The 27,852-nt window shown below is 41.0% G+C and overlaps 1 protein-coding gene across 6 annotated transcripts in view; it reads right to left on the bottom strand.

Annotated features, from left to right (window-relative positions):
- The window catches only part of PTPRM (protein tyrosine phosphatase receptor type M), a 745,633-nt gene that overhangs the window by 148,561 nt on the left and 569,220 nt on the right, over window positions 1-27,852 (bottom strand). For all 6 annotated transcript variants that reach the window (XM_082418591.1, XM_082418592.1, XM_082418587.1 and 3 more), the window contains one exon: window positions 2,886-3,037. In XM_082418591.1, the coding sequence (XP_082274717.1) occupies window positions 2,886-3,037 (152 nt within the window). The remainder of the gene's footprint in view (window positions 1-2,885; window positions 3,038-27,852) is intronic.

The raw sequence follows: 27,852 nt of genomic DNA, 5'->3' as shown, positions 1-27,852 counted from the left end.
TCTCTTCAACATCTTAATTGATTAGTGCTTTAAAAACACTTTAATTTCATTAAAGTGTAAGGATAAACTATTTGAATGTGCTCAAGTGCTCAAGCTGGTTAGATCTAAGTCTAAATTTTAATTCCTCTGATGTGGTTATACGGTTTATTTGATGTTGAGTTCCTGGTCAGGACACTAATACCCACCTACATGGCTGTTTTATGGGAGGCTCTACCAAATCCCTGTGGTTACTGCACGTCATCTTTATCCTGATGACGTGTTAATATATTATCACTCTCTTGGAGCAGTTCCCTTCAGACAATGATTTTACTTGTGTTTATATTTTTCAAGTATAGAGTTAGCAAATGACAGAACCAGACAGAACCCAGGCTGCCTGTCAGTTATATTTTTCTAAAATAGAGAAGTATCACATTTATAATGCATGCTTATGATAAGCTGCCAGGAAAAAAGAGAGCAATTGATAAAAACAAGGACAAAAACCCGAGTACCTATAAAACATGCCATGGTCAGGGAGCAGAATGCCTATTACCTGCTGACATTTTTATTTGTTTTGTAAAAATATGCAAAGCAGATACAAAATAACTATGTTTATTTTCACCTTTAAAAACATATTTTAAACCCTTTGTTTGTATAAGAATTAAACCCATACCCATTATCCATAACTACTTTCCCCCCTTTTAGGTAAGACTCCCATTTGCTTTGGTGGACGGATTATTCCTCATTCTTATAAATGTGCTCGGGCTTATTTTTAAATTCTCCAACCTCGGTTTTCTCACCGTCTCATTCCTAAAAACTACTTGCTTCCCAATCCTAAAAGATCTCAAACATATCCAGGCTTGGAGTAGGTCTGGGCTAGAAGCCTAGTGGTCTAATGAACACTTTTCATGAAAGCTTCCTTCCCCAGTAACTGCTCTTTTAATTTAAAGGCATTTAGAGAGTATGACGATGACAAAGTTTACCATTAGGGTCACTGCCCGTGGATGGCATTGGATGAGACCTACCCATTGTTCAGAGAGCGGGAGGTCAGTGGAACGCCTCGTGCCATGCTTCCTCCATTGGCTTTACGGATGGAAGCATCAAATAACGCCTCCTGGCGGGTGGGCCCCAGAAGCTGTGTCCCCACTGCTGCAGCAGCCCCCTCTACATGGGCAGTTTTGGATTTCCACAGATACATTCATTTTTAAAAAAGTCAATGCCAAATTAAATATCCTGTCCAGAGGCAAATACCTCCTGTTGCTCAAACTTCAAAAGCCTAGAAACTACCAATGTAGGTTTCTGCTCTTTGGGCAGGCAATTCCAAGTAAATTTATTCATGAGGAATTTCACCATGAAATAGAAGATTTGGAACAGTAATGGGTTATCATGGAAAGAGCGAGCATGTATCCGCTTGGTCCCTTCCACACTGTTGGTCAAGAAATAACTGCTCTGACAAAAATTCTCATCTTGTCTGTGGTGGGAAGGACTCGCCCCCCCCCCCACACACAAATGCATCCCAAGTTGCTTTATTTTGGCAGTTAAATGCATTACATATCTTTAAATGGAAAATATATTTGCTACAAAAAAGCAGAGAAAATTGTACGAAAAAAAGGGATGGAATTTGTGGTAAACTGAAGTACCCCAGATTCTGCCACCTACACTGAAAATGACATGAAAGGGCAAAGGACAGTGACCACGGTTGAGGAGTGAGTCCTGCCCGCCGGGGTGACAGCCGTGTCTGCTGAAGTCCCGCAGCAGCGGGCCGCGGCTGCACGTGGATAAATAAACGCAGGGCCTCTAATTGGGATAAGGGGGACAATGGTAGCCACTGTGAACAGAAAGGAACACGCCTTTCCACGAAGCCTTGCTGAATGTAGGGGAAAGGCAGGTGTGGGAGAAGGGTGCTGACCACAGCAGGCGTGATCACAGAGGGTGGGGGGCTGGGGGAGATGCGGATCCCAACAGCCCAGGTGGGTGGTCAGGACAGGGGCGCACACCGTCCGCACTGGTATCAGCCCCCTCGCACCAGAGACCGTGTCTCTGTGATTCTCCCAATCCCCAGCCTTTACTTTATTACTATTGGTGACAGCTGTCCTTTATCCATCCGCAAGCCGTCCAGCATCCTGGTTGCACAGCCAGGGTCGGCAGCAGCCTTTGGGCATGGATTTCACACGTTAAAGAAACCTCTGACCTTGAACCTGTCAGGGCTGTGAACCACATTATTAGGCACAGGCCACAGGATTTACTTTTGGTCCCCAAGAAGATCACCAGGGACACGGCAACTGCACTTTTTGTATTCATACAATCCATGTAATTGTTGGCTTCCTAAAATAACGCCTTGTACCTGGATGGCAGGTGGCGGCATGGAAGGTGTTAAGCTGAGCTCCGTTTACCCACCTGGTGTGAAACATAAGCCTTCTGAAGTGGAAATACAATTTAGCTTATTAATTGCCACTAACAGCCCTGTAATAAAGGCAGAACTTGTCAGCTAAACAAATAAACAATTAGCTTGTTACTGCCATTTAGTGAGCTGTTTTATAACGGGCTTCCCCCGTGTGATTGCACACCTGCCTCGCTTACAGACAGGAGCTGCATAACAACGGGGATGGTGAGAAGCGGGTGCCTTCCTCTGGGTGAGGAGGGAAGCCTCCGTGTCACTGCTCTCGGGTCTTTACAGAAACGTGGCCGTGGCTGCCCGTGCTGTCTGCTCTGGTCCCGTCACCCCTCCCACATCACCGTTCCTAAGCAACCGTGGCACGTGGGGACGTGTCCAGGATCATCTGAAGGGACTGGAGAAACCAACGGGGCCTGAGAATTCTCTGGGGGGTTTTGTTTCCTAACCCCCGGCACCACGTGGAATCCCGGAAACCCGAGAGCCGCCCCGAAGGCAGGCGCCGCGCAGCACTCACATCTCCCGTTGAGGTTGTGCGTGTCCATGAAGGAGAAGGCCTCGTCGCAGCTGGTGCCCTGCTCCGCGTAGCTCTTGTCCATGGAGCTCACCATCACCGTCATCTCCTGCCGCGTGCTGCTCATCGTCTCCTTCCGCTTCCTGGCCAGTTTCCTTGGGACAGAGAGTTCATTATGCAGACACGCGTGAGGATGGAAAAGGTGCACTGACCAACGCCCGGGAATCACTTGCATGGAATTAGTGGTATTCATCCATAACAGTGTCTCATGATGCCTTCTAGATGGCAGGTCCTCTGCCAGCTGCAGACATGCAGAGGAGACCCATCTCCTGCCTGTCCTCAGAAAAACCCCCTCAGGCCAAAAGGCACATGAAAAGATGCTCAACATCGCTAATTAGTAGAGAAATGCAAATCAAAACTACAATGAGGTATCACCTCAAACCGGTCGGAATGGCCATCATCAAAAAGTCTACAAACAGTAAATGCTGGAGAGGGTGTGGAGAAAAGGGAAGCCTCCTATACCACTGGTGGGAATGTAGGTTGATGCAGCCACTATGGAGAATATGGAGGTTCCTTAAAAAACTAAAAATAGAGCTACCATATGATCCAGCAAACCCACTCCTGGGCAGATATCCAGAGAAAACCATAATTCAAAAAGATACATGTACCCCAGTGTTCATAGCAGCACTGTTTAGAATAGCCGAGAAATGGAAGCAACCTAAGTGTCCATCGACAGAGGAATGGATAAAGAAAATGTGATACATATATACAATGGAGTACTACTCGGCCATTAAAAAAAAGAATGAAATAATTCCATTTGCAGCAACAATGGATGGACCTAGAGTTTATCATACTAAGCGAAGTAAGTCAGATAGAGAAAGACAACTATCTTATAATATCACTTATATGTGGAGCCTAAAAAAAAATGATACAAATGAACTTAGTTACAAAACAGACACACACAGTTCAGATAATATACATATTACTATATATTAAATAAAGAAAGAAAGAAGTAATACCAATGAACTTACAAAACAGACTCAGACAGTTCAGATATACACACTACTATATGTAAAATAAACAACAAACTGTACAGCATAGGGAAATATACCCAATATTTTGCAATAACCTATATGGGAAAAGAATCTGAAAAAGTATATATATATATCTGAATCACTTGGATGTACATCTGAAACTAACAACACTGTAAATCAACCATACTTCAATTAAAAAAAAAACCCTCAGTCATGTTAGGAACGTACAGCCTAAACATTACCTTACACTTCTCCTACTATGAGCTAAAGTAAAAGGGCCAATGACCCTAGTACAACGCAGTCATGATATACTTACTGATAGGCTTCTACAGTTACTAACTTTTCTCCTGACATGCCATATTCAGGGTCCAAGAGTAGATCCCCCTAGTAGACATTCATCATACAAAACCGAAATAATCCAAGCAATGAATCTAAGGGGCGCCCTGCAGAAAGAACCAAAGAACAACCCAGGCGAGGTGTAAGGACAGCATCGCTGGAGTGGGTGTGGGAAGGGAGGAGGCCGTGAGGCAGCCTGCATGGACGGAGGCCTCTGGGGCATCTGCCGAACCTCAGATGGCTGTGACACTGGACCGAACCCCAAATGAACCCAAAGTAGTTCCCCATCAAGGCTGGTCAACAGGGCAGAAGGCAAAAAAAAGTCAAGTTGTCAGCTTCCCTGCCAAGTTCTGCAGAGGAGTGAGTCCTCAGGCTCCCTCCCTGGGTGAACGAGATGCAAAAAGGCCCTGGAAGGCAGAGAGAGTTCCAGTTCTTTTGGAGACAGAGTTTAACCCCGGCCTTTCTAACATGCTCATTAACCGCCAGAAGCCCATAATCTTAAGTTCCAGAGACCTGGACAAAACCCATAAAAACCTAAGGGAAACTGACATTCGAATACACAGATAAAACACATTTTTATAGCTCTTACTACCGGAAGTTGTTTGATGCACCCAGGACAGACAAGAATAGAATTAGAGATGCTTAAGAAGAAGGTATAAAGCAAGAAGCTTTAAGAAGATGAGAGCACCGTAATACTAAAAATATAATGTCCTAAATATTCTAATTTTGCTTAAGCGCTTAGCATGTACACAAGAAAATGGCAGCTATTTCTAGTAAATCATCTTGACTCTGATTAACCTAGAACACAGAATTTAAAATGAGCTGCATAATCAAAATCACCCCCATATTAGGTGATTACTAATGCAGTGTAAGACACTGACAACATTAGACCATATGGATAAACCTTATTTTCATTTCCAAATGCCACATAATCCAAATGCTTTCTTGCCCGTAGTTAAAATAATCTTTTGATTTCATACTTGGAAGGCAGAAGGGTTTCATTAATAAGTTGCCCCTTTTTTATTGCCAAAAGTTGTTGGAAAAAAAAGATACATTTTTAAACAGAAAAATGAAAATGATCTATAACTTCTGTGACAGTGTTGAAGTTGTAAAGATGGGAATGTATAATAAAACTGGAGCAGCCACTGTGGAGAACAGTATGGAGGCTCCTTAAAAAACTAAAAACAGAGCTACCATATGATCCAGCGATCCCACTCCTGGGCATACATCTGGAGAAAACTATAATTCAAAAAGATACATGCACCCCAATGTTCACAGCAGCACTATTCACAATAGCCAAGACATGGAAGCAACCTAAGTGTCCACTGACAGATGAATGGATAAAGATGTCATACATATATACAGTGGAATATTACTCAGCCATAAAAAAGAATGAAATAATGCCATTTGCAGCAACATGGATGGACCTCAAGATTGTAACACTAAGTGAAGTAAGCCAGACAGAGAAAGACAAATATCATATGATATCATTTATATGTGGGATCTAAAAAAATGATGAACAAATGAACTCATTTACAAAACAGAAATAGACTCACATACATAGAAAACAAACTTATGGTTACCAAAGGGGAAGAGAGGGAGGGATAAATTAGGAGTTTGGGATTAACAGATACACACTACTATATGTAAAATAGATAACCAACAAGGACCTACTGTACAGCACAGGGAACAATACTCAATATCTTGTAATAACCTATAAGGGACAAGAATCTGAAAAAGAATATATATTCTTATGTATATTCATATATATATATATACAATACATATATATAAAAAACTGAATTGCTTTGCTGTATACCTGAAACTAACAAAGCATTGTAAGTCAACTATATTTCAATAAAAATTAAAAAAATATGCGTTTACAAAAAAAAGTTGTAAAGGTTTTGAAAAGGAAGCTGGCATGGCTCCTCTGGGTGCCAGTGTGCAGATGCTGGTCATCTTCTCCAGAGCCCCCTTTTTTCCAGCCAATCATGCTAGTCTAAGAGGCAGAGTCTAGGCTTGGATGTTCTCCACAGGTGTTCTGGATAGAGGTAGCACTGGCTCCAGACCCACAGATGCAGTTACAACAGTACATTTGCTCTCCACTTCTACGTCTGCCAGCTCACTGGAAAAGCATTCTTAAGCCAGGTCTCCCCAGGAGCACTAAAGTGGAGGACCGAGATAATTAGTGCCATCATTCAGGCAAAACATCCCCCCTTTGCTGGAATTTCTTTAATTTGCTTTGGACTGAGTTATGCAGATAATTGCCTCAATATTTTCTTTTGTTTTGCCTATGAAGAGAGACAGTCAAGTTCGCCAGACTTCCCTCTTTGTCTTCTCTTGCTTGTGTTTCTCTAATCCTTACAGGTTAGGAAATGACACTGAAAGTGCTTCTTACTGCTGGTGGGAGGTGGTGGTGGAGGGGGGGATGTGTGCTCCAATAAAAGCCAAGCTTGTACTGGAAAGATCTTTCTCCTCTCTAATCCTCCGTGTGCGAACTAATTTCAGTGATGTCACACTACACACTCCACTGCTGATCTTCCTTAAGCGCAAAAGAAGCCCATTAAGGACTCATGAGAACCTGCTCAAATCCAGCAGAGGTCCAGCTGGAGACCCACAGCTTTAAGCTCATGTCCGTTAAGCGTATACTCTGTGTCCGTGAACCTTCAAAACATGGCTCCCACGTCCTCAGCAAGCCTTCCTGCATTAACCTCACCCTTTGAACACAGATACAAATGTCTCACTGGGGACCAGGCAGGTACTGCAAGGGAGTGAAGCAAGTCTAAGGCAATAAGGAGTGGTGGGCACTGGAGAAACGGAACGGGAGACAGCCTCTCAGCTCCAGAGGGTGGATGTCCCATGAGGGTCCCAGACATTGTAAATTGCAGCAGAAACCAGAAATCCAGATTTTATAGGAACTATCTGAATTCTAAGTATTGTCAAATAATTCAAATTAAAAATTTAAAAGACTATGTGGCCCAAACAAAGCACGTTTGTGGACACTTCTGCTCTCCACGAATACAGCACTTAGAAACGTAATTGTGTTGGAAGGGAAGGGAGTGGAAACTGACATATAATACATAACTACTGTATGGCAGTGCTCTGCAAGTGTGCTCTCATTTAATCCTAGTAACCTGGTAAGAGCTATTCTTACTTCCTATTTTATAGATGGAGGAACTGAGTCTCAAGGACTTAAGTAAATTGTCCAAATGGTGGAGCTGGAATTGCACCCCAGATCTCTCTTGACCCCAAAGGTACCCATTCTAGAACAATGTGCTGTGTCTAGTAAAGCATTTCATTCATTTACGTTTCCGTACAAGTTACATTAGAATTATCACCAAGTTGCTTTCAAACGTGAATACTCTTATCACCTCATAACTAAATATTATGAATTGAAAAAAGTAGGATTAATTTACTAGCACCTAGCCAACGCTTTACACAAAGCAGGTGGTATTAAATATGCTTGTTAATTGAATTCACAATTGTTACACCAAAGCATTAGAAAAGACAGTTTTTCTGCAACCTCCTAATCAAAAGTAGCTTGCTTGGTCACGGAGGTTTTGAGTCATTGCTTGGGGATTTTTGATTCGTCCTCATGCACAGCTAAATGCGAGTCCATAATTACAGATGGTTGAGGAAGGTTAGATTTAGAATTGAGAGCTGGGAATGAGTGTGGATAAATTGAAATTTATTCTCTTTCTCTTTTTCTACTATCTATTTCTCTTTTGGACTTTGTGTTTCAGATCTGTATTTTATATTTTAAAGAAAACTTTAAAAACTGTCAGAAAAACATTGTGAACTTAATGAAATAGTGTTTTGTGCAGGAAAACTCCTGAAGTGGAGGCAATTTTCTTTGCAATCTTATCTAAAGACACAAGTAAATTTATTTCCCATTTTGATTTTTAAACAAATGGTTTGCCTGAGATATTTCAATCTCAAATCTCTAAATTTGGATTGCATGAATCTCAAAGACCCTTAGTAACAACAACAACTAAAAATGTTCCCACCAACATCTAAAAATGGAGCATAAAAAATTAGAGAGAGGACTTTCGGTTTATGGTCGGGCATGTAAGGAGCTTGGAGGTCATCACTCTGTCCTAACAACAAGTAAAAAGCTGAAGAGATGGAAAATCAACAACTCCTTCTAACTTGTCAGATAACTGAGGACACAGGGCAAACCAATGCCCCCCAAATTACAGAGACAAACAGGAGGATACAGAGAATCACAACTCACCAGAGCAGAAACCCATGAGCAGAAATCTGTGTGAGAACCATCACTGGGGTAGAAAAACCTAAACTAGAACTGAATTATTGGAGGGTCAGTGTGGACAAGTCCGAGACTTAAAAACTCCAAGGGTGTCCAGACTTAGGGGTACCCCACACCTTTTTGAATTTTATCTCCAGGAACCCTACCTCATTCTCAAAGTAAAGACTGAATGAAAAAACTGGGCTTCCAGCAGGAGGAGGGGGAAAGTGGACATTTTGAAATACACCCAGAACATTCTGTGCTTTTTAAAAGGGCTTGCCCTCAAGAATACTATTTTACTAGATGGTTGAGGAAGGGGGAACCTGTTGGGGGAAGGAAAATATCCAAATCCAGCTGTCTCCAGCCATCCTGTCCACCCAAGGTGGGGGCACTGAAGCACCTGTGCAGGTCACAGTTCAGGGGCACAAGTTCACTAACAGGTTGAGACCCAATCATAGGTCACCTCCTCTCCCCCAACACCTTACTATCACATTACTAAAGACCTATTTGCAGAAGTCTTTTTTCCCTGGTACATCAAGTCTGGACATCAATAAAAAATTACAATGCATACTAAAAGGCAGAAAACACAGTTTAGAGACAGAGGAAGCACTGGAATAAGGCTCATATGGGAGGGATGTTGGCATTATCAGACTGGGAATTTAAAATAACTATGAGTCATAGGCTAAAGGTTCTAATAGAAAAAGTAGACAACATGCAAGAACAGATGGAAAACAAAAGCAGAGAGATGAAAAATTCTAAGAAACAGAAAGAAATGCTAGAGATAAAAAAAAAAAAACTGCAACAAAAACAAAGGATGCCTTTCATGGGCTCAGTAGGAGAACGGACATGGCTGAGGAATCTTTCTCTGAGCCAGAGTATATGAATATAGAAACTTCCAAAACTGAAAAGCAAAGGGAAAAAAAGGCTGTAAAACAAGGTAACAGGATATCCTGAAACTTTGGGACAACTAAAAAAGGTGTAACGTGTATAGTGAGAAACCAGAGGAGAAAGGAAGAAAGAGAAGCCACTATTTCTATTATCCAAAGAAACAGTGACTGAGAATTTCCCCCAGTTAATGTCAGACATCAAAACAAAGACCTGAGAAGCTGAAAGAACGCCAAGAAGGATAAATACCAGCAATTCTACACCTAGCGTATTCAAACTTCAGAAAGTCAAAGATAAAGAAAAAATGTTGAAACAAGCCCAAGGGGAAAAAAGAAACCCTACTTATAGAGTAGCAAAGATAAGAATTATACCTGACTTCTTCTCAAAAACCATGCAAGCAAAAAGAGAGTGGAGTGAAATATTCAAACTGTTGAGAGAAAAATACCACCAACTTAGAATTCTGTACCCTGTGAAATTAGCCTTCAAAACTGAAGGAAAAATAAACTTTCTCAGACAAAAATTGAGAATATCCTGTGATAAACCATAATGGGAAAGAATATATAAAAAAAGAATGTATATATATGTATAACTGAATCATTTTACTGTACAGCAGAAATTAACACAGTATTGTAAATCAACTATACTTCAATAAAAAATAAATAAATAAAAGAAATAGAGGGAATTTGTGGCCAGTAGACCTGCCTTGCAAGAAATCTTAAAAGAAGTTCTTCAGAAAGAAGGAAAATGACATAGGTCAGAAGGAGATCTACATAAAGAAGAGGATTAGAGAAGGAATAAATGAAAGTGAAATAAAAACTTTTATTTTGCTTATTCTTATTTGATCTAACAAATAACAGTTTGTTCAAAATAATAACAGCGACAATACTGTTGATGGTTATAGTTTATGTATGAGTGAAGTGAATGATAGAATGAATCAAGGGACATGGCGGAGGAATTAGGCATATTTCATTATTCTAAAGTACTTACACTAACTGTGATGCAGTATAGTGTTATTTGCAAGTGGACTTGATTTGGTTGTAAATGTTTATTGCTAACTTTAGGCAAGACCCGACTAATCTGTTGTTAGAAGAAAACCACTTTAAAAATAAAGATACATGTAGAGTAAAAGTAAAGGGATGCAGGGACATCCCTGGTGGTGCAGTGGTTAAGGCTCTGAGCTCCCAGTGCAGGGGACCCAGGTTCGATCCCTGGTCAGGGAACTAGAGACCACATTCATGCCACAACTAAGGAGCACATGTGCTGCAACTAAGACCTGGTGCAACCAAATAAATAAATTAAATAAATAAATAAATAAATATTAAAAGAAAGAAAACAGTGTTTGCTTTAAAAAAAAAAAAAGTAAAGGGATGGAGAAAGTTATAACCTGGTAACAGTAATCAAAAGAAAGCAGGAGTAGCTTTTTAAATTTCAGACAAAGCAAATGTCAAAGCAAGGAAAGTTATTTGGGGTAAGAAGGGCATTAGGTAATGATAAAGGGGTCAATTCTCAAGAAGACATAACAATCCTTAATGTGTATGTGCCCAAAAACAGAGCATCAAACTATGTGAAAAAAAAAAAAAACCGGATAGAACTGCAAGAAGAAAGAAATAGATGATTCCACTACTATCACTGGAGACTTCAACACCCCTCGACCAGAAATGGACAGATTCATAAGGCAGATACTGAGTAAGGACATAGCTGAACTCAACAGCATCATCCATCAACCTGATATATCAATAACTGACATCTACAGAATACTTCATCCGACAATACTGGAACACATATTCAAGTTCACAGAGAATATTCACAAAGATAGAGCTCATTCTGGGCTATAAAACACACCTTAATAAGTTCAAAAGAATAGAAACCAAATGATCCAGCAATCATGCTCCTTGGTATTTACCCAAAGGAGCTGAAAACTTTTGTCCGCATAAAAATGGCACACTGATGTTTATAAAAGCTATATTCATAATTGCCAAAACTTGGAAGTGACCAAGATGTCCTTCAATAGATGAATGGATAAATGAACTGTGGTCCATCCAGACAATGAAATATTATCCAGCACTGAAAAGAAATGAGCAATCGAGCTATAAAAGACATGGGGGAAACATAAATGCATATCACCAAGTGAAGAAGCCAATCTGCAGAGGCTCCCTGCTGTATGATTCCAACTGCATGACATTCTGGAAAAGACAAAACTATGGAGATAATAAAAAGATCAGTGTTTGCCTGGGATAAACCATAATGGAAAGAAGATAAAAAATGAATGTATGTATGTGCATAACTGAGCCACTTTGCTGTACAGCAGAAATTAGCACAACACTGTAAATCAACTATACTTCAATTAAAAACAAAAGATCAGGGTTTTCCAGGCAGGGAAGGAGGAATGACTAAGCAGAGCACAGAGGATTTTTAGGGCAGTATGATATTATAATGGTGGGTATGTGTCATTATTTAGCAGTTAAAAACTATGGTACATATGACACCGAGTGGACCCTAACGTAAACTATGTACTTCAGGTGACAATGACGTGTCATCAGTTGTAACAAATGTACAGTTCTGGTCCAGTATGTTAGCAGAGGGGGAAGCTGTGTGTGGGGGGCAGAGTGTATACGGGAACTCTGTTCTCTTGCTGTACTTCTTGCTTGATTTTGCTGTAAACCTAAAACTGCTCTAAAAAATAAAGTCTATTAAAAAAACCCTGCAATACTGCCTGGAAAAAAAATTAAGAGGGAGAAAAAAAGATAGTTAGAGCCCTAAATTTCCCAACTAGAACAAAAGAGGAGGAGGAAAGAAATGTGGGATGAATTCAAATTAAAAGGATGGCCCTTCATGCTTATTCTATTCCAACATTTCTTTTGTATTTCTTTCCTGGCATAAAAATAAAAAACAAGGAACGAGGGTAAGGGAATTGGAAGAAAACTCCTTGGCAAGTTATTAACTATGTGACAGGCATGACTTAGAGCCAGTAAAGAAAACATGGTGAAGAATGATGTCTTCAGCATCGTGTCCTACGGCAGGAAGAGCCGCAGGACAATGGCCACCAGTTAGGAGACCCAAGTGCAGCACGGTTGGGAGGAAAGCAGAAATAACTCCTCCTCTTCTTTTCCTCCCTGAATCTCAACTGAGTGGCAGTTGTCAGAGGATCAGGGTGGAAGGGCATGTTTGCCATGTGCACCAAGCAGATTCAAGGGGAAGGAATCCAAAGGTCAACCTCCATTTGGACCCTAGTCAAGCTCCTGGTTTACTGCAACTCAGGATTATAAGACACAGTTCCCCAACAAGCCCGACTGGCCCCACTCCCAACCCTAACAGAGACCCTGCCATGTTGGATTACACCAACAAAGATCATGACCAACAAAGGACTTGGTAACACTGACCTGAAGATCAGTGGTTGGCTATAAAAAAGGTATCTTCATTCTTAAATGGTCTGTCATTTAAAATTCTACAGGGAAGGCAAAACTCGAGGATTTGCAAATTGCATATAGACATAAGAAGGAAAAGGCAAATGGCTTTCTGGTCCTGGCTTCTACAATTAAGTGTGTGCTTCGACTTAGTTAAGGACTGGTGCAGAAGCTGGAACGGAGAAGAAGTATTTAATTTTTTCTCACAGTAGGGATGAAGTAGATATTGGTTGAGTCAAAGAATGCATACATTATACCAAATTGCCAAGATACAGCTGAATAAACCTCAGTGAATAGGGGGCTGTCCCTGTAAAGATGGATCTGTGAGAACTACCAGATGATGTTGTTTTTAAAGGCAAAATTTTAAGGAAAAGGAAAAGAAAATGATCTGACATTTTAAATACTTTCAACACAGAAGAACTGGCACTGTAACAGTTAACAGAAAAACCATGAGGATAATAATTACAAGAACTTATGTAGGACTTGAGATAAACCGGGCACATTACATTCATTAACTCTTAATTCTCACAACAGCCCAGTGAGGAGATTACTATTGTTATCCCAATCCTAGAGAGAGGGAAACTGAGGCACAGTGTTGTTAAGTTTCCCAAGACCATATGGCCAGACAACTCTAGACCTCTGGCATCGTTTCCTGTGTTGAGATAAAACCATCTCCATGAGACTGTTATTAGCATCACTAAGCAAACTTTATTGGTTGCTTAAATCTGGACACAGAAAGTAAAGGCTAGTTTTCTTTGCCAGCTGGGACTTTGTGGCTGACGACCAACGTAAGAGTGTTCTTCTAACTTCACTGCTCACTGTATCATCACCTAAGAGACCACTGCATCCATGTCTTGCAGACACAGCGCTACGGACACACTCATTCCCCACCCAGCTGCCTTCTGGTTCTCACTGACTAGTGAACATCGCGCGTGTTAATCACAAAGAATAGAGATTCACATTGAGACAAGTCAGGGTTTTGATCTTGGTTGGGTCTCTTTTTCAGAGTTTACCTCTTGACCCTGTGATGAGATAAATTTATAGGCTGCAGTGGCCTCAGGCAGACTGGGAGGGGGCCTTGGACACTGGCCTTCCTCCCCTGCAACTGAGAAGTGGGGGCCGATTTTATTAACATATTACTTAAGGCTACAGCTTTATGTTGGGTTACCTAGAGGCAAAGATGCCCCAGAATGCTCCACTGACCAGTCAGGGTGTCTGCAAGGAACACACACCAGCCAAGAGAAGCGAAGAACCCTGTGGACCTCTTAGGCTAGTAGCTGTCGGGATCTCTCTTTGTACCCATGTACACATACCATAACCACGAGTATTTCATGTTGAAGAGGCTCAGATAACAGAGTCATATTATACAAATTTAATGAAAGATTAGTCTTTCTCAAACTTAGAAGTTGTAAAGGAAATATCTGGAAAAGGTTGACTTTCTTTGAAAACAAGTTGAAATTACACGTATTACAACCCAGGATCACTTCAAAATCATGATGTGTGTATCTTTTGTATGACTCTGATGGTGACAGTTATTATTACAACTTACAATAAATAAAGGGATTGGGAACGTGTTAGTTATTGCAAGAAACTTCATGGACTCGTATGTTAAATTAACATGTGGGAACAAAATAATTCCAATATCCTATGTTCTATTTTTGGAATTAACAGAATTAAGAATAGAATCTGTTATTTTCTGGAGGGAGTCCAAGTACCTAAAGCTTTTGAACCGTACAGTGTTCGACTGAGAAAACTTTTCCTCACCCTTGAGTTTCAAAGGAACCTCTCTGGTTGGAAAACATTATCCGGATATGGTTGGGGAACATTGTGTTTATTCTCAGCCCACAGGTATTTCACTATGTTTCTTGGCAAATGTTAGCATCAGCTGCATGAGGGCAAGGCTTCTGCCTCTTTTGTTTGCTGTATATGCCCTGTCCTAGAACTGTCCTGGCCTGGGGTAGGCATTCAACAAATATTTCTATTTGTTCTTATTCTGATTATCTGATTAATCATAATATTATTTCCTAGTTATAAAAATATGGGATGAACATATTTGTGAGAGGGAGAGACAGAGACAGAGAGAGACAGACAGAGAGACAGTGAGTCTGACGCACAGCTAATGAAGCTAAAGGTCTCTGGGTCAGTACTTGGAATTGACATGCACTTCTCAGGGCTCAATCCTAGAGCTTTTCGGTTTGTGGAAAGAATGAAAAGGACCCTGCCAGTTTGAAAACACAAAACATGGATGTAGATGTATTTTTCTAAGTGATAAAAGAGGAATTGAAAAAAAAAAAACCCACAACTCTTTTTTTGGGTAACTTGAACTTAACGTTATCCCTATAACAGCCTTGGAGGAAAAGCTGTTGGGTCAGTCCTGAAATGCACTTAATTATCACTCTCCCCCGTCTTTCCTATCTGCTTGGACATCTTCCCCACCTCCCTGGTTACCTTTCCTACCAAAGAGAAATTCCTTGAGAGCCCAACTTTTCCCTATACCCTCCCCCATTTTCTATCTGGCCCGGAGGGTGACAGCGCCTGTTTTGTAACCGTCTGGTGATGTTTTAAGCAGGCCTCCTCCAAAAACAGGCTGCAGCAAGGACCAACGAACACACACACTCTGCTCTCCTGACACACACATCTTCCACTCGGGAGTAACTCACAGCTCATATGCGCACCTACTGTAATTTCCCAGACCAGCCTAAGATTTTGAAACATTAAAAAAAGCCAGTAGTAAAAATAATAGATGCAGTATCTGTCAATCTTAGTAATATTTTGTTTAGTCTTATTTCTCACATCAGGGCAATATGAATCCACAGGGGCTAGAACCAGCGATGGCACAGAAAATAGGAAATGGGTAAAATCCACAACAGAGCAAAACAGGAATAAAGCGACATTAGTGCTAGCGGCTCCCCGCTCACAGTCAGCTTATGTGGCTGAATTCTGTGTGTGCACATTATCTTGAGATTTAATGGTTTCAAAAATGTCACTCTGCCGCAAGACTAAATTGGTACACTGTTGATCCTCCATCAGACTATAAATACGAGTGAGAGGAATTTTTAATGCGTGTCATGTCGGAATAGTACCTCTAGTTTCCTCTTGACGAAGTTTGTTGAGCTCACTGAAAAATTGGAATGCCTGTCTACGAAAAACAGAGCAAGCCATTGGTGTCAACACGCAGGGAAATCAGAGTCCAATAAACAAGAAAACTGTGTGTTCTGTTTCCGAATTAACCAGGGACATTATCATAAAATCCAGGTGACCCCTTGGATGTGCAGAAGTAAGTATCCAAGAAGCTCATAAACATACAGGATGAAAAATTTTCACAAAATCATTCTATTCTGAGTGTAAAATACGGCTGCTGGTCAATTTATTCAGGGGCAAATACAACCCATTTCTTTTGGGGCTCTAGCAACCTGTGTGGAACACAGCAACTGAGAGAGATTGTTGCAGAAGCACCAGCTTTAATATTTCATTACTTACAGGCACCCCTATGGTCATCTGACTGGCCATTGGGCTTTTCTAAAAATCCATTTATCTACCAACCACTCTTCCCAATCCAGGCCTATGTTTTCTTAACTTATTCTAAACTGTGGTCACTTTACTGACAAAAATAGTCCTTTCCCCATGGAAAAATACAAAAATCACACCTAAAACATTTTACCTCTGATTCTGAATTTGTAAGTTTCTCTTTTTTACAGATAAAGGCAAAGCAAACTACATGTATTTTAGTACTTTGGTACACTGGTAGCAAAAGGTTCTTACTTGCTATTAGAAATGTGAAAAGCAAATAATCTCGCCTTTATATGCTATTTATTTATTATGTATGTGTGTATGCGGCAGAGGGGGTTGATGGGAGACAGAGGAATTTTTTTTCAAAATTAAAATGAAATCTCAAAGGTAACACCAAAGTTGTACTAAATTATCATATTTAGCAAGTTGTGTTTTCCCACATACTCACCAACACTTGATATCAGTTAAAAATGTTTGCCAATCTGATGCGTAAAACAATGGCATCTCATATTGTGTAGATTTGCATATATCTGATTATGTGTGAGGTTGAATATATTTTCAAATGTCACTTAGCCATACACTGGTATTCTGTAAGTTGCCTATGTATATTTTATATCCATTTGTACATTTGGATTTGTCTTTTCTTATTGATGTCTAGATATTTTTTTACAGTTAGGCCACTAGTGCTTCGACTTATAAATATTAAGAATATTTTCTTCTATAGCTTGTTTTAAAATTTTGTTTATGGTGTCCTTTGGTATACAAAAGTTTATGATTATGTCCATGATGGTTTTAGGGCATTCCCTACCCCGAGGTTACAAAGATATTCTCCTATACTTTATTATACCTGGTGCTCTTTCTCTTCCTAGTGACAAAGGGGATGAATTAGATGCTGGCTTGTCAGGTACGGCAAAAAGATACGCAGACAAGAGGGTTCAAGATGGTGGTGAAAGTAGCTGACGTAGGTCTAGAAGCAACCAGGTTCAATGAGCACACCTGAAGCCAGAATATATTCCCTAAGTGCCACTGCCTACTAAAACCCCCAAGATTTCTCGCAGAAATGGCTGATTGCAGTCATGGGGCAGACAATGAGTAAGATTAGCTGAGACCATCCTGTTGGACCAGAAAGCAGGGAAGCTCCAAAGATTTCTGGAGTCATGTTGAAAGAGCACAAGAGACAACCAGAAGGGGCTCCTTCTGGCCAAAGAGGAGATGCTCTCAACATGCAAACACTAGTTATTGTAAAGCGCTCAAACATATTAAATAGGTAAAAATCCCTGAGTCTATAATGGTACTACTGGTTACTGTATAAAGTTGTTATGACACCAATTCATTCTGAAACTAGAAAATAAAGGGAATGAATTAAACATTTATCTCGAGTTTCCTATAGGAATTGTATTTCAGGATAACCGAATATTTGAGCCGAGATGGCACTTAATAAATATGGATGGAGTGATGGAATTAGGATGTCACCATTTTGAAACCTCTAATAGAATAATAGATCTAGGCAATCATCATCAGTAGCTTAAAAAGCCATTAAGTGAAAGGCTGAAGTGGAACTCTGTAATGGATGGATCAGGTTGGCGAAACCGCCACCCGCCAATCAATCTGAGCGTTACGTGCTTCCCGATGCAGCGTGATGGGAAGTAAAAGCATGACCACAAGCAGTTCCTACCAAAACAAGAAGCCTGAATCTGATTCAGCCTCCCTCTCTCACCCATATCACAGTAAGTACAGATGATGAAAGGCACCTTAGATGACACACCAAGAACAGGTCAGCCAAATTCAGAACGCAGGAGATTCCACAGGATGAATGGCTTATTCAACAAGTGAGGGCAGGTGGAACACGTGAGTCCATGTTATGAATGGAGACGCACCTACGAAAGGTTAGGTGACCAGAACGATAGCCAGGTCTCCAACCCTTCAATTCATTTTTCCCAATACATTCTGACCAAGACCTCTAGCTTGACAAGCTCAGAGTCAGAACGAACTTTCATAGCGATAACTGGGGTTTTCCATGTTTCAATGGAAATTCATAGAAAAGTGAATTGAGATGCACTTGCCATACGAAGCCACTGAAGTGACTGTTCCAAATGCAGAGCTCAAAAGTAACAATGAAGCTGATTTCTGCAAAGAGAAAAATAGCCTTCCTTTTAATTGAGCACTTCATCCTGAAAAGGGGAGTCTCCTTTTCCTCATTAATGGTCTTTCCCCTTTTCTTGTGATAGAAGAGTCACATGATTTAAATAAAAAGTGAGAAACTGAGCCAACTCAGGTGATGGCTGCGTGATTCGTAGGAGCAAATAACACAGCCATGAAAGACATTTCCTGCAAAGTATGACAGACTTTCAAATTATCCTTCTCTAGCTAATTAGCGTTTTAGAAAAATCGGGTTTAATCATTAGAGAAGCCCTCGGCTCATCTGGGAGCTGTCTTATGAACAGTGCCGGCAACTTTCAGGGGAGATGTATCCAGCAGGTACTGCATTTTCTTTCGATTTCTGAAGCAAAGAGAAATACTGCCATCCCCCTCCCCATCCCCAACTAATTCAAACATAATGACCTGTCTGTGTCGTGCTATGGCGATTCTTGACGCACATCAAAGAGTTAAGGGGGAAGAGACATGTGTAGGAGGTATTTGAAAGCTTCCCTTGCATAGGCTATATACACAGAAGAGGTTCATGGCTTTGCTTAATTTATAAAACACCTACCTCCCCATTAAATGGCATGACAGCAAACTTATATGGCAGCTGACATAAATCACAATTCATATTGTGTGGGGTATTGGCTTGAGCAGTGTGAAGAGTTAAGACTCCTGGGGGTGAGGGGAACAGCAAAAACAGCCCAAATCCTCCTCAGTCACATGCACATTTCTTTTTTCAAACTTGTGACTTTGGGCTGCTTTGGTGGCTGTGCAAAGGAATGTTCTGCTCCCTGAGTCACAGAGAGAATGCTCAGCGTTTCATTCTGCTAACGACGTAGAGAACTAAAACAATTACGTGAAAAGTCTCTGTAATATTTGAGACTTATATTAAGATGGAGAGAGTTGAAAACTATTTGCTAAAATGTGTACTGGAAAGATGGGCTGAATTTCTACCCAGCAAGTCTAGGCCACTGAATTGAAGCTCCCTTAACATTTCATTCCAACAAAATACAATCATTAATTCTTACAATTACTATCATATGGCTATGCGTCTTGGAGTTCGTAATAAGTCAACCAACTTTTAGCAAAACACATAGGGTTTGAGCTGCCTACATACAGTGAAGGCCAGGAGTTATTCCGTGGAAGGCTTTGGAGGTGAAGTTGAGAAGGTGGGTGGTAATACTTAGACAAGAAAAGCTACACTGAGCAGGAAATAATATAATAGGAATTAGATTTTAGGAAAAAGAATTTTCCATTTTCTCTCATCTCTTCATACCTCCATGATCCCCCCTCTCCTCTGTCAGGTGAACACCTCTTATTTCACTGAGTAAATAGCGGCAAACAAAGGAGATACCTGCCTCCCCCATACACATATTTTTGCCAGTTCTGGTTTTCTGTTTGAAAGACACAGACACTTTCTTAAGTCTGGGTTTCCCCATATGGGGAGAGTGTATCACATATTTTGTAGGATGATTATGAGGATTAAGTGAGAATACAGGTGAAGTACACTTCCTGACACTTGGTAAGGACTCAATAGTTAGGAGGGAAAATAAGACAGAACCCTTCTCTAACAGCTGACTGCTGTTTCAAATAATGCTGCTGTTCCTGGATATTTGAGAATCCACAAAAGATGTCTTTCACTCTATTTTTTCTAGTATTTATTCATTCAGCAGTTCATAAGCACTGTGAGCCCAGCAATGTGCTAGCAGCTGGGGATATGGGTGAAGACATCAGCTCTCCTGTCTGAGAAGCTCAAAGCTGCCAGGATGGGCACGTAAAACCACCACAGAGGCAACGAGAGCAGCAGTAAAGTGCGTTTGATACAGACTCTACATGGTACCAGGGTACACAGGCAAATGAGAGAATAGACTCTGGACTACCATTTGGATGATGCTTTTCTTCATGTTTACTCTCCCTACTCTTCTATAACGAATGCCTCCAACTGTAGCTTGCAAAATAAACACCCTCTTAAACCAGCAGTACCTCTGGGTGTGGGGGGGCACAGAAGAAAGAGAGTTCAAGTTCAGGTTAAGCAAAATGTCTCTATTTTTCAAGGGCAATCACTTGAGTATTATTCCACCTGATTGCTATAACTTTGGTAATTGGGATCTTAGCTCCTGAGGGTTTCGTGCAGTATTTGATAAGTAAACTGCCCTCACTCTGATGGTTCTCATTAACGGTTATAAAGGAGATGCAGCATCCATCAGCACATAAATGCTTACATATAATCCAAAGTAAAATTAGGTATTAAAAACATCAATGATCTTTAGATAGGTAATTCAAGGGATGATCAAAGAAAACACTCTTTTTATAAAGTAAAGCAGCAATTATAGTCACAGGTATCAAAACTGACACCCAAGAGCTAGAGAAAGTCTTGGCTCTTCCTCAAAGGAGGCTTATTCAGGAGAGACCATAGCTTTTCTAACTCAAAATAATAATACGGATTTAGGGAACCCATCCACTGAGTGTTGTGCTTTTTCCCAATTCTCTCATGACAATTGCTCCCAATGGGACATTTCCACATGGGGGATGCCCCAACCTGGCCAGTGGGAGCATTGAGTATAAATTGCTTAGCTTTTTCAAATTAGCATAAGAAAAATGAAATCCCTTTGTGTATATGTTTGTGTGCATGTGTGTGTAAGGAAAAGCAGGAGTATTTTACGGCAATCTGTGCTATACACAAGGATGCTGATAAATGGCTTGTGTTACGTAATGTCTGCAGCCCCCCAAAAGGAAGTTGATATGCATACTTGAAGAAAGTAAGTTCAGAACCAGTAGAAATACTTTAAAGTTCCTGAAATCATCACTCACAGTTTCCACATTTTCTTGGTCTTGTTTTTCCCTCCCTCTCCCGTCTCTGATCTCCTTCTTCCCCTTTAAGTCACACTGTTTCTTTAACAATTTCATATCAAAATGTGCAGCTCCTCTCAAGAGTAATGTAATCATCATACCATGTAATGCTTCCTCAATGCAGCACACGATGAGATATAAAATAGATAACCAACAAGGACCCACTGTAGAGCACAGGGAACTCTACTCAATATTCTGTAATAATCTATAAGGGAAAAGAATCTGAAAAAGAATGTATATATGTATGTATAACTGAATCACTGTGCTGTACACCTGAAACTAACATGACATTGTAAATCAACTATTCTTCAATCAAACAACAACAACAAAACACTGAGCTGAGGAATGACACCTTCACTGGAAGCAAGGCAGGCTTCACGCACCCTGTGAGGCTGCGCACGGCTGCCCATCAGGTAAGGATTCCCTGCTCAGCACCCCTTCCACACCCTCAGCTGCTGAAGGAAACCCTGGCTTTGATCATTGATGGGGACTCTTCCTCTTCCTGAATCCTAAGAACTCAAGAGTCAGAGCTCTTTTCCCCAGGATAGGTTCGCAGCGACCTGGACCCTGCTTACTCTTTGGAGAGGCTTAACGCCAGGGTTCCAGGCAAGACGGACCAAGAGAAACACAGGGGTGGGGCCGCTGCTCAAGGCCTATCCTCTAAACCCGCAGAAAACTCTGACAAAACGATGAAAGTGGAAGACAGAGAAAAGTGAGAGCCCGAAAATTTCCTTCCCGTTGAGCATCTCACGGCCCCTGTGCCCTGGCTCCCCGAGTCCCCCCCAAAGTGCATCGGTTAATCGGCTGCTTATTTGAAACCATCTACAGAAGTTAATAGACAGTTATCAGTTAATTGAGTGCAGGGTCTCCTCATTCATCTTGCCGATTCAATCTAACCCCCTTCGTCTTCCAGACGGCACGGTGTCCCCGCGGCTCCAAACAGTCGCTGCTGCAAGAAAGGCCTGAGAACAACGGGAGGCTAATAGTTTAACTGTTCCTCTAAATTTGTTTGAGAAAACTGACATTTAGTGTGTTCTGCCACGTTGTGGGTAATCTGCAATTTACCCCTGGGCGTGTGGTGGATGCCCGTTTTATTTACCTCTCGTAGTTAAAAGCCTAATTAATATTCTGCCCTGTAACAAAGATTAGAGATTTGACAAACATTGTAATTTAAATTCTCCATTATAGCAAACATTAAAATCAAACATCTTCCACACAGCCCATTGCATAAAGGACACGTGTAGCTGTAATTTAACTTTTTAGTTTTTAATACCAGAAACTAATTTCTGCTGTCAGTTTAATGAGCTGGAAAACACAAATCTTGCTGCTCTCCGTGTGGGCACAGACTGTGAGAGATGAACTTAGGGGAGGGTGCACAGTGATGTCTTTCAAAACGTATTTCTAAATGCGCCAAGCAAATGGTATGCATGTAATCTCATCAATTCAATGGGATGCTGTGGGTTCCTGAAACCATTTTAAAGCTTAAAAAATAGCTACAAAAATAAAACATTTCAAGAGAGAAATAAAGAAATTACTCTGGTATTTTCTAAAGTAAAGGTGTGTCTGTTTAAGGGATATAGGAGAATCTATGCAGATACTGACCACAAGCAAAACAAAACAAGTGAAGCCACCCGCAGTCCTGCAAACTGAGACTCTAAGGAACAAGGTGGTCATTCTGACGTCTATCACCAATGCAGAGTACTTTCCAGAATACTAACGGTGGAACAAGGTAGCCAACGGCTCGAGGAGTCCTCAAAGAAACTGTTCTAATTCATGCTAATTTTCACTGGACACTCAGCTTCATAAATTTTATGTGACTGATTAAAATTATTGCACGTAGAATACCTTCAGGCAGCTGAAATGGCTCATTAAACAAGGAAGCTAGCTGGGAATTATCAGTAATGTAACAAATTTGTATACTGTGAATCTGATGTCTTTAGAAAGAACGGAGGAGGGCTATTTAAGTCCCGCTCCCACTTTGCAGCTGGGCTCAAGGGGGAAGGGAAGAAACGCCTTGATCTCAAAGAGGCTCTGGCTACTCCCGCTCTCCCTACCTGATACTCAGAAACCCACTGACTTGCCGACCTGGGCAGAGACGTCATTAGTCACTGCCAGCTTCAATCGGCTTCAGTTATTTTACATTCTGATCCCAGGAGGAAACGTACTCTCTGCTGCAATTTCAGGCTAAACCAAAGATAAACGGATTCACTTTAGAAATCGACAAGCCAGCATGTCCCAGTTTATACTAACATCTCGCAACACAGAGAAAAGTATGTGTAAATATTATTAACCTTGCCACAGTCTTAAATGAAAGAGGTAGATATTGCCAAGGCAGAAGGTTTCCAAGTGGCCTGAGACTCAAACATTCTCCACAAAGCTGTGTCCATCAGCAACATGGTTGGTTCCAGAAGGAAACACGACCTGTTCTTTCCACAACGGATATACACCAGCCCTCCTAATACATTTTCCAGAGAGAAGTCGGCTATTCTCCCGAGTATCCCATGTCAGCTGCTGTGGAGGAGTTCCTTGATAACTCTCGATGGACATCAACAGTATATTGGTTTATAATATTTGAAATAAAAACTCTTTGCCAGCTCTTTGCAAAAAAGAGCCACCACTCCTACAAAATGCCTGTAATTGCCCTGAAAATGCATGCTCATGGAAACAATATGTCACCATATGACTCAGAGACTGTTTATAAACCAGTTGGGCAAAAAATTAAATCAAAACATACCTGGTATTTAAAAAAAAACATTTTGGAAAAGAGTAACCAAATGAGAGATTTGGCCTTTCAGAAAACAAAACAAAACAGAACAAAACAAACAATCCCCCTCAAAAACCATAAAAATGAAGACACACTAAAACAAGTATATTATCAACATGATTACATTGAATCAGAGGAAAAGTATCAGAAAGAAATAAATCAGCAGAATATGTTTTCTTTACCTTATAGGATATTATGAGAGTATTAATAATAGTTTTTACATATCTGAACTATTACTGTTCTGTGTAGATATGACTATGGTTCTAGAAATAATATGTTATTTATTTTTTGAGATTAATTAAAATAGGATACCATGATCTCTTTTCAACCACAAATTCTCTCTATGCAAAATTGTAGTGCACATAAATTTATATCTTCAAAAATCTGACATCATTGGGGGAATTTCAGATACAGAGGATATGAATGGCCAGACAATCCTATTAGGAATCAGTAAAAAGAGATCTTTTCAGAAAGAGAAAACCAAGGTAAATTTAAAGATGGAACAGAAATAGGGGTTTTTGCAATAAAACCAGTCAACATGAAGGAAAATGAGGAAGAAAGCAGGGCCATAGAAAGGCACGCTCCTGTGAGGAGGAACCCTTGGCATGTGCTTCAACTGAGGCCAACCACGGTTCTTGGGAGAAGGGAGAGGTTCCGTGAAATATGCTCTGGAGGTTACAAAAAGGTCACTCCAAGCCTTTCTCACTCAAAGCAGACAAGTTACTCTGCATCCGGGGAACCAAATAAGAAGCACAATGTAGGACTTGAGGAAAGAATTAAAATAAGGAGAGAAAAATTGAGCCTTAAAATCAGAAAGGCTTTGAACAATTGTCTATACAGCCAGACACACGAGACAATGCCTCTTAAAGTGCGTATTTCCTGAAATAATGGAAAATGCTTCTATAAGTATCTTCCCCAAATTTTGAGAATGGCAGATCTTGAAAAGTTTCTATCAAGCAAGAGATGGTAAATGACAATTATTGCACAATATTCGTTATTACTATTTTAAAATATGATTATGCAGTTGATGGCCCGTTTATGTGGTGCTTCATCATTATTGTATCATAGAATGGAAACAGAACTCTTTTAGGGATGTCATAAGTCAACTCTTTCCACTGCTTCCCATCTTGTTCCTCAGCCATGAGTTTTCCTAATACATGATTTTTCAGAAACCCAGTTCTAGAGGTATGGAAGGTATACTTTTAGAGTATAATTTTCAAATTTCATCCTATTCATTGGTGTTAATGAGGCGGTCAAAATGGTGCTAGTCACAGGAAATCAAGCTTGGTCCTATGGAAAAATGTATTTAAATCATTAACATGGATGTTCTGAATTTCATATGAAAAATACCAACTAATTATTGAAAACTCAAAGTCTGGATTTAAAAGTTCAAGAGACAGAGTTACTGTGGGTAAGAAGAAAATTCGTCAGTTGATAAAGAAAACAGAATGCTAAGAAATACAAAATTATCACTTAATGCAATCTGCATTTTCTTTGCCATCAGGGATAATCAAATCTCTTAACAAGAATTTAATAATGAAATTGGAAACGACCATTGCTCATGCTTTCAGAGCTGTGGTTCAGAAACTGCTACCTAACGTTATTGTTGACCAATATTGTCCCTGGGCCACAACAAAGGCACCACCAAACAGAAGCAGACCCTTTATCAGACCCTTTCTTATAGGGGCCCAGGGGCCGTAATTTCATCCAGTGACCATAGTGACACCTACTTTGTGCATTACTAAGAACCTCTGCATGCCTTTCATGAAAGGCTGAACTCATAGGATCCGGGCTCCTGGTGACCAACTGCCACCACCCCCAAGCTCTATGGGTGCCGGAGGGACCTGGCATTTCAAATGTGGGAGAATCCTAGTGGCTCTGGGAATTCCTTCAGTCTCCACCATTTTCTGGGCCTGAATTTATAGTGTGATATGACTAATCCCCATTTCAAAGTGTAACCCAGTCCAAAGTAGCATAAACTGGGGTGACATACACCTGAATCCCAGGACTCTTTTGTTGATGACCTCTGTCATTTGTGAAGAAGCAAAAGAACGCTGACAAGAAGTCCGTTTTACGAAATCTCCTGTCAGGGGCCTGCCATAGGACGCGTGCTTAATGAATGCTCCATGAACGTGGATCTGACCGTCCTGTTTCATGTTGGACACAGCCTCGTGGGTATTAAGGTTTGTTGGAGGCCAAGAGTAATCATCGACCATTCTCCGTCCTAGTACCCCATTTCAATTTTCTGCATAGCACACACTACTCTCTTATATTTCTTTTATACACTCGTTTCTTTTAAGTTGCCGGCCAGCACTAGAATGCGTGTTCATCTGTCTTGCTCACCCTGGAGTCCTGGGCCCTACAACAGGGTAGGCACTCAGTAAGCATTGGTGGGATGAAGGACGGAAGGACAGAGGTGCCACTCTGATAACCCTCTCCCTCTGTGTGTTCACAATCTATTCATCTACGGCTTATCACTGTCTCATCAATGGGTTCCTTGAAACACCTGCTGTAAACATGCCAATGGAGCTGCCCCCACCCACAAGTTATGCTTCTGCCCCAGGGAGGTGTGTTCAGTCTCCCTTTCCAATGAACCTTCTCTGGCCCATAGGGTTTTTGTAAGTGGGATTTCTTTAGGTTTGTAATTAATCAGGAGCCGTGCTGACTGGTACAGCGCCCTGCACCGTCTTGGGTGTGAGCTTTTACAACTCTGTCACCAGCGGGCTGCAGGTACAGGAGTACGCGCTCATGTTACCATGACACCCTGCAGCCTGTTGAGTTTCGCTATGCTGACACCTTACCATAGCAAGCATTTAAGAAAACATTTACGTGCAAGGACTGTCCTCACAGAATATACTTAGCATAAGGGACCTCTGTTATCTTTGTGATTCAACAATTCAGAACAAAAACTTGAAAACCCCATGGAAACATTCACGATTCACGACCAATAGGTTAGGGCACGAAGCCCTGTTAAGCTCTGTCACATTGTTCTTAATATCGGTGTGTGTTATCTGCTGGGGACCCACACGAAACACTAGAGCTTTGGGTCTTGCATTTTCAAGTTGGCCTTCTGGAGTGCTGGCAGACGGAGTAGCATGAAGGCCAGAAGGTGAGGGATTATCCTGGAAATGGCCGGGAAGGATGCTCAGGAGGTCAGAGAAAGGAGGCTGCGGTGAAGGTGGTGGTAGGTGGGCAGAGGGGGAAAGACAAACCATGTATTTTTGTTCTGTATTTATGAGACGCTCATGTTAGTTAAAAATCTTATATATATAGAATTTACACAATCAGTTTTTGTATGCAAATTACATATAACAAATTATAAATACACACAAATACATACATGTACTGGGGAGGATGAAGAAGCATTAAATCTGTAATTAAGAAATACAATAGGTACTGTCACAATCCTAGATAGTGAAGACGCTAGTTTCCAGGTCTATTAATCAGTGCATTGTCTGCCGACCACACGTCCCTTGTCATCCCTGGGGGTCCCGTTTGCACTGATGTTCTCTCCGCGCACCTGCCCATCTGTTCATTCCCATTCATTCTTGATGACTTCCTCTCTGAAGTGGTTCCTTGTGCTCCGCCCCTGGCACAGGTGACCCTCCTCCTCCGGGAACGTCCCCACCACCTCTTCCGTGGTCCCCTTTTGTAGACCTGATCCCTTGGTTTTTATGACACTTTTCTTTACGAGACTGCCTTGCTTGTGATGACAGTTTTTTCTTTTCTTAAATCTTTGCCTATTCATTCAGCAAGCTTTTTATATCTTCTCGTGTCCTCACTTCTCTTCTGACCCAGG

This window comes from Balaenoptera physalus (genome assembly GCF_965194825.1).
Source record: "Balaenoptera physalus genome assembly, chromosome: 12".
Taxonomy (NCBI): domain Eukaryota; kingdom Metazoa; phylum Chordata; class Mammalia; order Artiodactyla; family Balaenopteridae; genus Balaenoptera; species Balaenoptera physalus.
This window is presented reverse-complemented; position numbering and strand designations above follow the sequence as displayed.